The sequence below is a fragment of the Entelurus aequoreus genome, linkage group LG24 (genome assembly GCF_033978785.1).
Source record: "Entelurus aequoreus isolate RoL-2023_Sb linkage group LG24, RoL_Eaeq_v1.1, whole genome shotgun sequence".
NCBI lineage: Eukaryota > Metazoa > Chordata > Actinopteri > Syngnathiformes > Syngnathidae > Entelurus > Entelurus aequoreus.
The window spans coordinates 36018760-36030412 of NC_084754.1; the positions used below are offsets into that span (position 1 = coordinate 36018760).

The 11653-nt window shown below is 39.6% G+C and overlaps 1 protein-coding gene across 5 annotated transcripts in view; it reads left to right on the forward strand.

Annotated features, from left to right (window-relative positions):
• The window catches only part of plxnb2b (plexin b2b), a 629608-nt gene that overhangs the window by 515517 nt on the left and 102438 nt on the right, over positions 1-11653 (forward strand). For all 5 annotated transcript variants that reach the window (XR_009824287.1, XR_009824286.1, XR_009824288.1 and 2 more), the window contains 2 exons: positions 2573-2752; positions 8348-8484. Coding sequence is in view for 2 of the 5 variants with exons in the window: in XM_062035284.1 (XP_061891268.1) it covers positions 2573-2752; positions 8348-8484 (317 nt within the window). In the remaining 3 variants the exon portion in view is untranslated. The remainder of the gene's footprint in view (positions 1-2572; positions 2753-8347; positions 8485-11653) is intronic.

An 11653-nucleotide genomic window follows, 5' to 3' on the forward strand; every position in this document is an offset into this window, starting at 1 on the left:
CACCGTAACTCACTGACGTCACAATGTAAATAAACGCCAGGGGTGGATCTACACCTGACATCCACTGTAATGATACCAAGTACAGGAGTGTATATAGTTGATACTATGATGATTACATCGATATTTTTTATCGTCACACAATCTTTTTTCCTTTTTAAAAAAATTCACATTATGTTTATAAACACAGGAAATACGTCCCTGGACACATGAGGACTTTGAATATGACCAATGTACGATCCTGTAACTACTTGGTATCGGACCGATACCTAAATTTGTGGCATCACCCAAAACTAATGTAAAGTGTCAAACAACAGAAGAATACATGATTACTACATTTTAACAGAAGTGCAGATACAACACGTTGAAACGGGGAGAAAAAAAACAGATATTAACAGTACATGAACAAGTAGATTAATAATCAATTTTTACAGCTTGTCCCTCATAATGTTGACAAAATAATAGAATGATAAATGACACAATATGTTACTGCATACATCATCAGACAAATTAGGAGCCTTTGTTTGCTATCTTATTAATAAAAGAAAAGTTGTCTAGTAGGTTCATTATTTATTTAAGAACACAATTGCAATAAGAAACATATGTTTAATGTACCGTAAGATTTTTTTATTCAAATAAAGCCAATAATGCAATTTTTTTGTGGTCCCCCTTATTAACAGTGTTGGGACTAACACGTTACAAAGTAATACCATTTGCAGCCCACAGCTAATGTTTTAAAGGCCCACAGCACTTTCTAAAAATACTATTAAAATAAACAAAAACATGACAAAAGTGAGATAAAAAAGCTTAAAGGTGAAATGTAATTTAGAAAACGTTACAATGTTGACTAATAAAACAAAGCTGTTTTTTTTTTCTTTCAAACTGTCATTGCTCAAAACATAATATTAAATCAAAATCAATGTTATTATGAATTATAGTACACACACTCTGTCAATTCTGTTATATACTCTTTATTTCTAGACTTCTAGAGTGTTTGATTATCACATTACTCTAAATGTATACAAAATAAAGTTCACAAACATAAAGAGGGATCCTAGTGGGCCAGGCCAATATTTCCTTATCTCTAAACTAAAACTGGGGAAATGTGTAGAGTGTTCTGGGCTTCAGACATGATTTTATTTCAGAATTCCTTGAGAGAAAAAACGCCTGGTTAGGCTTTGGTATGTAAAAATAAAGTTAAAGTACGTATTTCGTTTACAGCTATGTTGTTATTATGCTGTTTGTTACTTGTGTATGTTATGTTGCAGCTAATTAAAATAGTTTTGTCAATTTGTTCTGGCCTGAAATAAGTTGGCCCTTTGAAACATATCTTTGTCTTTGTGTGTTGTATGTAGACCACATTGCTTAGCAGAGTTCAGTGATGCAAATGCATGTCAAGTTGATCAACACATTCTCCAGTGCAATAACAGTACTGAAATGAAGGCTAAAAGGGCATTAATGGGAGCTTTAAAAAAATAAGTAACTAAATAGTTACTTTTCACAGTAACGCATTACTTTTTGGTGTAAGTAACTGAGTTAGTAACTAAGTTACCTTTGAAATAAAGTAACTAGTAGTAACTGTAACTAGTTACTGGTTTTCAGTAACTAACCCAACACTGCTTATTAAGAAAAGTATTGAAATACATTTTAGTACCGGTACCAGTACTAAATTATTGGTATCGGGACAACTGTAGGTCTCGAAGGGGCACCTGATTTCGCAATGCATAGTGGAGTCGCGGTAGCCATTTTTTGCTGGCCAAAGTTTTTGTTTACATGGCCAAGAGAGAGCAAACAACTTGATACATGGATCGTACAAATTAACCGGGACCGCAACGTGACAAAGGGACCGCATCGTGACAAACTCTAGCCTGTTCCGAAGGCTCTTTGACCTCGAAAAAATAAATACAAATGGTGGAATTGATCCATATGAGCATGTCCAATGGACAAGAGATTTGAGTAAGCTGCTGCCATTGTCCAAGCCAAACTTGTCTATAGTTCGTCAGCGGAGTCCGTTTTTGTACCGGTGAAAAATAATCAGGATGCAAAGTCTGTTAAGGCTCATTGTCCTCCGTTCAAATTGCGCATAATCTACGGCTTTTATTGCTTATGTGCTTGAGATGTAGTGAGGTTTCCTTGAAAATAAAAGCCCATTATTACTTTTAAATACTTTGTTTGTACTTGGTACAAATTTACCAGTCTGAAATTTAAAATGCCGTGAACACACAAAAATGCACCAGGTGATGGCGTTAAAAGTGATGTTTGATCGTCTCACAGCTGCCATACAAGCCATTCGCCGCTTCTTTACCACGAACCCGAGTTCCTTGGCTGTGCTTTCACACTGAAATTGGGAAAAATCTCACCAAATCGTTTTGTTTTTTTCCTGACGCAATGCTGAAACTTTTGCCGCGGTTAATGATGCCGCACGGTCACGCCATGTTTTCAACTTGTTAAAGAAAACAACACAAAGTCTTGCAGTTAGTCACATAAATAAGCTACTGTATTCCAGACCCACAATGCATTGCGTTTACTATGTCACACATGATGCAATTCAAGTCGAAATTGTCCCTTCCTGCAGGGACGAGGCTTCTCCAAAGCCATGACGGCCAAGGAGGCTAAGGCCTTCGTGGGCGACGTCCCCTGCGTGGTCAACACTCTCCAGGACGACAAGCTCTTCCTGGACCCGCCCTCCACTCAGCCCAGCACTCGCTCCCGGAGGCACCGCCGCGACACTCGGCCCGAGTTGCTGGATCTAATGGTCAGGATCTCTAAAACCACCCTTTTTTCATTAGCTGTTAGCTACCACACCACAATTATATTGGAATCTAACATTTGTTCACATTTAGATCCAAATGATCTGTTCCAGGGTCAAGCTGCAACCATTGTAAAGCCTTTATTAACTATTTTCAAGTGTAAAAATAAGAGTTTACCAGTAGAAAGTAAAACTACACGGAAAAAGCCAAACAGTGTCATTCAAAACTGAAAATTGTTTATATGTGCATTGTGATGATCAAACTTGTTAACGTATTTTCCGGACCATAGGGCACACCTGATTATAAGGCTCACTGCCGAAGAATGGTCTATTTTTTATATTTTTTTCATATATTAGGCGCACCGGATTATAGGGCGCATTAAAGGAGTCATATTATTATAATTTTTTTATAATTGAAAGACTTCCTTGTGGTCTACATCAGTGGTCCCCAATTTTTTTGTAACTGCGGACCGGTCAACGCTTGAAAATGTGTGCCACGGACCGGGGGGGGCACATTTTTTTATTTAAAAATTAAAAATAAATTTTTTTATTTTTTTTTTTATTTTTTTTTTTCTTGTGCGGCCCGGTACCAATCGATCCACGGACCGTTACCGGGCCGCGGCCCGTTGGTTGGGGGCCACTGGTCTACATAACATGTTAGAGTATCCGCCCTGAGATCGGTAGGTTGTCAGTTCAAACCCCGGCCGAGTCATACCAAAGACTATAAAAATGGGACCCATTACCTCCCTTGCTTGGCACTCAGCATCAAGGGTTGGAATTGGGGGTTAAATCACCAAAAATTATTCCTGGGCGCGGCCACCGCTGCTGCTCGCTGCTCCCCTCACCTCCCAGGGGTTGATCAAGGGTGATGGGTCAAATGCAGAGAATCATTTTGCCGCACCTAGTGTGGCAAAATTCATAATTCAAAAAATCATTGGTACTTTAACTTTAACTTTAATGTAATGGTGGTTCTTTGGTCAAAATGTTGCAGATCATGTATTACAGATCATCTTCAAGTCGCTTTCTGACAGTCGCTTCCGGATGCGCTGTTTTGTGGGCGGTCTTATTTACGTGGCTCACCAGTGTCAAAAGATGGCTCTAACTGTTTAAATGACATTCAGACTTTACTTCAATCAATAACGGAGCAGCATCTCCTCATCCGGAAACAACAACACAGGAAATGTGTCCCGTGAAAAACCGCCCGACCGGAAGTCTAATAACTAAAGTTCCTTGGGTGCATAATGTAAACTCACTACACCGGTATGTTTTAGCATTTTCATGGCGAGTTTACTGACAGATATAAGTAAGAACTTTATAATGATAAATGGGTTATACTTGTATAGCGCTTTTCTACCTTCAAGGTACTCAAAGCGCTTTGACAGTATTTCCACATTCACCCTTTCACACACACATTCACACACTGATGGAGGGAGCTGCCATGCAAGGCGCTACCAGCACCCATCAGGAGCAAGGGTGAAGTGTCTTGCCCAAGGACACAACGGACGTGACTAGGATGGTAGAAGGTGGGGATTGAACCCAAGTAACCAGCAACCCTCCGATTGCTGGCACGGCCACTCTACCAACATCGCCACGCCGTCCACTTTACACTACTTGATATTAGAAATGGCAACAGCGGAGGATGAATGTCCCATAACAAGAAGATAGAGAAAAAGAAGAAGCTTATCGACTACGGCGTTGACGTGCGCAATTTTTCAGGACTCATACAGATCCCAAATACAGATCAGCAGGTACCAGAAGGTAAGAAAAGTTGCTTTTGCATAATATTGCGAAACAAAACGCCAGATAATATGTCTTACCTTATACATACACCATAATAATACTCATATGTTTAATGCGCCGACAATCCTTCAAGTGGTGCGACTTCGAAGCTTACCAAAGTCGTACTAAAACATTTTGATAGATTTTTGAGCGCCGTGTGTAATGTTCTATATTTTCAATGGAACATATAAAATGTTGGTGTTGTTTACTTGAGACATAATGCCATCATAGTGCAACCTACACTTATCTATTATGTTTGACTGCCATCTACTGGTCACACTTATCATTACACCATGTACCAAATAAAATAGCTTTGAGGTGGGTCAGCTCAACCAAACTTATTCCTTACATTAGGCGCACCGGGTTATAAGGCGCACTGTCGAGTTTTGAGGGAAAAAAAGGATTTTAAGTGCACCTTATAGTTTGGAAAATATGGTATGTATTTCTTATTTATGTTGTTCACATTTTTTAATTATGCGGTGAAGGTACGAAGACAAGTTTACCACAATAATGACCATCTCCTGAGCTTATTGATCACCCTCTTGTCTTACCTCCTACCATTGTTAGTTAGTAAACTCACTCAAAATGTTATGGGTGGATTTTTATCCAACTTTCGGGAAATGTCCGTAATGGGATAAGGAACAAGTCAGCAGATTTTTAGCGCCAATCCGGACGCAAGCTTCGACTTCTGCATATGCACGTCACCTCGCCTTAACCAACAGAGACAAAAACACTCGATGACTGACAAGAGGCTTCACTTCTTCTCTTCCATTTCGCTAAAGACAGGCTCATAAAGTTGTGGCCGTATTTCCCTCAAAATTTCTGAATTTTGGAGCTGATCCAGTTCACTTTTTTAAGAAAGGGCCAGGTCTGCGCTCCCCTAATGCTTTTTGTTGTTGTAATGTAGTTCACCTATTGCTACCATGTTGTACTGAGCAGCCAGGACACCTACTCAGTGGCCTAGTGGTTTTATATACACATTTTGTATACACATTGCAAGTATATACTGGTTAGAGTGTCCGCCCTGAGATCGGTAGGTTGTGAGTTCAAACCCCGGCCGAGTCATACCAAAGAGGAATGCTCATCTAACTATTTGGAACATCCCACAGGTGAACAGGCTAATTGAACATATGTGTGCCATGATTGGGTACAAAAGCAGCTTCCATGAAATGCTCAGTCATTCACAAACAAGGATGGGGCGAGGGTCACTACTTTGTGAACAAATGTGTGAGCAAATTGTCCAACAGTTTAAGAACCACATTTATCAACGAGCTATTGCAAGGAATTTAGGGTTTTTACAATCTACGGTCCGTAATATCATCAAAAAGTTCAGAGAATCTGGAGAAATCACTCCACGTGACCTTCGATCCCTCAGGCGGTACTGCATCTAAAAGCGACATCAGTGTGTGAAGGATATCACCACATGGGCTCAGGAACACTTCAGAAATCCACTGTCGGTACAAGTGCAAGTTAAAACTCTACTATGCAAAGCGAAAGCCATTCATTCATCAACAACACCCAGAAACGCTTCGCTGGGCCTGAGCTCATCTAAGATGGACTGATGCAAAGTGGAAAAGTGTTCTGTGGTCTGATGCGTCTACATTTAAAATTGTTTTTGTAAACTGTGGACGTTGTGTCCTCCGGACCAAAGGGGAAAAGAACCATCCAGACTCTTATAGGCGCCAAGTTGAAAAACCAGCATCTGTGATGGTATGGGGGTGTATTAGTGCCCAAGGTATGGGTAACATACACATCTGTGAAGGCACCATTAATGCTGAAAGGTACATACAGGTTTTGGAGGTTTTACAGCAAGGTCTTTTTCATGGACGACCCTGTTTATTTCAGCAAGACAATGCCAAGCCACATTCTGCACGTGTTACAACAGCGTGGCTTTATAGTAAAAGAATGCGGGTACTAGACTGGCCTGCCTGTAGTCCAGACCTGTCTCCTATTGAAAATGTGTGGCGCATTATGAAGCCTAAAATACCACAACAGAGACCCCGGACTGTTGAACAACTTAAGCTGTACATCAAGCAAGAATGGTAAAGAATTGCACTTCAAAAATTGGTCTTCTCAGTTCCGAAAAGTTTACTGAGTGTTGTTAAAAGGAAAGGCCATGTAACACAGTGGTAAAAATGCCCCTGTGCCAAATTGTTTGCAATGTGTTGCTGCTATTAAACTCTAAGTTAATGATTATTTGCAAAAAAAAAATTAAGTTTCTCAGTTCGAACATTAAATATCTTGTCTTTGCAGTCTATTCAATTGAATATAAGTTGAAAAGGATTTGCAAATCAATGTATTCTGTTTTTATTTACCATTTACACAACGTGCCAACTTGATTTTGTAATTGAGTCTCACATAAGTACAATCTTTAGCCATGCAAACACTGCAACACAACTGTGGGCGGTATCAGCCGATCAGTTAAAAAAGGCAAATATCGGCCCCGATCTGATCCCATGATCACCATCGGGACATCTTTGACCAGAACCAATCAATTGTAGATCAATAACCTCCTGAGAACCAGTGTCATCTGCATTAGTGTTTGGTAATATTTCCTTTCTGAAATGTGTAACTCTGACACAAGAAATAGCCTGAAAACAAATGTCCACTGCACAGGAAGCTGGTTCTTATGTTGAGCTATCTCAGGGGTGTCAAACTCATTTTAGCTCAGGGGCCGCATGGAGGAAAATCTGTGCACATTAAACTCATGGCATTAAGACTGAAAAATAAAGACAACTTCAGATTGTGTTCTTTGTCTTACTTTGGCCAAAAATAGAACAAACACATACTGAGAATATTACAATAAAAATATAGAAAAAAATACCGGCAGCGGTAAAGTTTAGATCCATGAAGGAAAGAAGAAAGTGAATGAATATTTATAACTGAATACATTTACATATGCATAAAAATGTGTTTTCTTTTGTATAATTTTTTTCATGGATTAAGTAACGTTCATGACAACCTTTTTCCACTCAGCATCAAGGGTTAGAATTGGGGGTTAAATCACCAAAAATGATTCCCGGGCGTGGCACCGCTGCTGGAAATTACCAAAAATTATTCCCAGGCGCGGCACCGCTGCTGCCTACTGCTCCCCTCACCTCCCAGGGGGTGAACAAGGGGAGGGGTCAAATGCAGAGGACAAATTTCACCACACCTAGTGTGTGTGTGACAATCATTGGTACTTTAACTTTAACATCAAGCCAAAACATATATTCGCTATTACTCCCACCATATTGTACTGAGCAACCACCACTGAACGTGTGTACATCAAAATCAGCTCAATTTCCTGTTCTAAGGTTGACATCAAAATAGTTTAGTTTTACTATCAATTGTACTTTTTTTTTCTCGTGGAATTTAGCCCCTAAATAGCCAAAATGTTCATCCTTCAGGCGCTCACATGACGTTAGTTTGAGCTCTACTCTGTACATGAAATATAACCCTGTAAGTGCTCGGAGTTGTTGTTTCATTTCTTAGCTGCAGGAATAAAGCGACACCGCTGGACTTTTAATAGCACAGCCTACCTGCAGCAGAAAAGTGCCTGATTGAAGTGTCACACTCAATACACTTATGGATCCGTTCACTCGGTGCGAGGACCTACCGCATTTTAAAACTCTCAATGATCCTGCAGCTGTTTGGTGGGGGAAAAAAATTGAAAAAGCGAAATGTGGGGCAATCATGTAGATTCCCTCTTTCCCTTACATCGCCGCTTTTAGCGCTGACCCCCACCCATACCCCCACCCATACTTGAACATGTGTCAAAAATGTGGCGAGCGTACGCCTAATAATGACGTTCTCCTCTCTCATTGTGTGTTTTGTCTCTAGGTCCAGTTCGGGAAGGGGGAGTGGGTGGTGGGCTCGGTGCAGTACGAGAAGAAGAACGATTTGTCCCTCTACATCATCATCCCTGCTGTCATCGTGCCAATGCTGCTCATCATTGCTATCTCCGTCTACTGCTACAGGTAAGTACTGGATAATAAAATATATATCAAATATCCTTGAATTTCAAACTTCATTGGTTCTTAAACAGGGTTAGTAAATAGAAAATGTTGTACATTGAAGCCAATTTCTCGACAAGAAAACAATTAAACATGAATAATGGGTTCCATCCTCAATAAATGGCCATATTTTAGTAAAGGTTTGTATACATTGAACACAATATAAAGTGTTAGAGCATGGGTGTCAAACTCATTTTAGCTCAGGGGCCACATGGAGGAAAATCTTGGCACACGCGGACCGGACTATTCAAATCATGGCATTAAAACTAAGAAATAAAGACAACTTCAGATTGTTTTCTTTGTCTTACTTTGTCCAAAGATAGAACAAACACATTCTGAAAATGTTACAATAAAAATAAAGAAAACAGCGGTAACGTTTAGATCAGACCTGGGCATTCCTTTGTACGTCCCTGTCCGGCCCGCGTAAGGCCAATTATAAATTACAAAATACATTTTAAAAAGTATCTATTTCGAGTGTGCAATACAACGGTGCTGCTTTTGTTTTGAAAAGCGTTATTTGTATTACTTCCGTGCAGACGTATGCTCGTGCGCGCAGCGGCAATCACAAATACAAAATAAATGTAAAAAAAACATCTTTGTCATGCGTGCAATTAGGGATGATACTCGAAACCGGTTTTCCCGGTTGTTTGATAAGAAAAGAACCGAGTCCTCGGACTCGAATCCCTTTTTGAGAACCGGTACCCGTTATCGAGACCACTATAGTAAAGGAAAAGAGTTGATTGTTTATTCGAATCCCGTCCCGACCAGAAATGCTCCGTGGGACATCACAAGAATTTACGTCACGTAGCTCAGTCATTAGGCGCAGATACCGAAAGCAGGAAAACAATGGACGGGAAAAAGTGCTCCAAGGTGTAATAAAGTTCAAAACAAAAGCTATCATCCATCGAATAACTTTACTGAGAGATTTTAGCAGGGTAAAACACATGACGAACACTTTTACGACCAACCGGAAACATAGCAACCAGGCTAGCAACGCACCTCCTTTACGGCAGCTGTCGCAACGTTCTTAAAACAACCGCAGCACATACATATATATACAACATATCTCCCTTTTTTAACTTTTGTTTTTCTTTCCTTGTAAACAAAACAAAATCACACTGTACATGTGTTGTCTGTCTAATTATAAATAATGCAGACGAGGCGTGTTGGCTGAGTTCTTGACGTTTACTTTCACAGCGTGGCAACATGCAACACTTTTCGGGGCTAGCGCGCATGGTCGTAACTCCCGTTGCATGCTGGGTAGTGTAGTTGTTATATTCTCTCGCTCATAACATTTTTCCCCCTATAAAGAAATAATGCTAACTCAATAAAGTGTATTTCTTTTTTTAGCTTTAACTTTTCATTTTTTAGCATTTTAACCACATTTGCAAAGAACTTTTCTCCTCATAGAATTTTCTTTCAATAAAGAAATAAAGTGCAAAAATGTCAAAGCATCATAACAAACAGTTATGTCAAATAGCAGCAGAAGTGCACTTTTTGGAGAGCTGTATTATTTTCAGTTTTGTGCCCAAGGGACTGATTTTATTTAACACTATGTTATTATTTATACACCTATAGTGATCACAGAGACAGGTTGTTTTTGTGTTACTGTATATATTTGTTTTTATGAAAAATCCCACTTAATATACTTTGGGTAACAACAGTCAATATTTATTTATTTTATTTTATTTTTTTAGGTGGGTAACAGTCAATATTTATTTATTTATTAGATTTTATTTTTTTATTATATAATAAAAGTGAGCTTTTGTCAAACGAAATATTGTGTGTTTTTTTCCATATACAACAACCTATCTGGACTCGATAAGAGAATCGATAAGGAATCGGTTCGAAAAGAGGATTCGATAATAGGCTCGAACTCGATAATTCCTTATCAAACATCATCCCTACGTGCAATACAACTGTGCTGTTTTTATTTTGAAAAGTGTTATATGTGCGTATGTCCTGTGAGGGAAGGCGCACAGCGACAAGTGATGCCCGGTTATCCCCGAGACGCTAAAAAGAGAAAAGTTGATGACGAATGGTGTGTTTTAAAAAAGACATGGACTGCCAAGTAAAGGTAAAGCCGTGTGCTTATTTGTGGTACACACGTTGCTGTCTTTAAAGAATATAGTGTAACGACCTGCTGAAGTAGATGTTGTCTTCTTGAGTTGCGTAAATGAGAAGTGAGGAGACGTGCGTGTGGAAGGATCGAGATATGTTGAGCTGTGTTAGTATAGCTTGCTCAATAAAAGTTTCAAAAGAGCGTCAGACTTCGTGTGCACTTCTTCTGGACGCTACAATTGGTGTCAGAAGTAAAACTTTGCTCATACTGCACTGTTTGTGTGCTACGTCATCGGGAGGTACGTGCCACATGAGGAGCTCGCCGCAGAGAGTGAGAGAGACAGAGACAGAGACAGAGAGAGCGAGAGAGAGTTTACAGGTGCAGCCACGCTGCTTGCCACGGGGGGAATTCCGCCCTCAATGAAGACTCCCAGGTTTGATGGCAAGGCGAACTGGAAGGCATTTCATCCCACTTGTGACATCAATTGTAGCGTCCAGAAGAAGTGCACACCAAGTCTGACGCTCTTTTTAAACTTTTATTGAGCATGCTATACTAACACAGCTCAACTTATCTCGTTCTTTCCAAAAGGAAAACCAATCCTCACTCCTCATTTCCGCAACAGCAACGCTTCTTCCTTCTTCGCCAATCACCTTACAGGCGTGCTACGTTCACAACAAAGAGGATGCAGGATGAAGTGACAGAAATTGACATTTTTGTATTGTAATATACATCAGGAAGTGTTGTGTAAGAAAGTGTTAAAAATAAAACCATCAAAAGCCATCTGCTTTTGTATAAAGATAAGTTAGGTTAAATGAAAATATTATTATTATCTATCTTACGGTATATCAAAAATAATTTGAGCAAAATTTAATTGAAATATTGTCGGTGTGGCCCTCCAGCAGTGCTCGGGTTGCTCATGCGGCCCCCGGTAAAAATTAATTGCCCACCCCTGGTTTAGATCCATGAAGGAAAGTAGAAAATGAATGAATGTTTAGAACTGAATACTTTTTATATATGCATAAAAATGTGTTTTCTTTTGTAATGTTTTTTTTCATGAATTAAGTAACATTT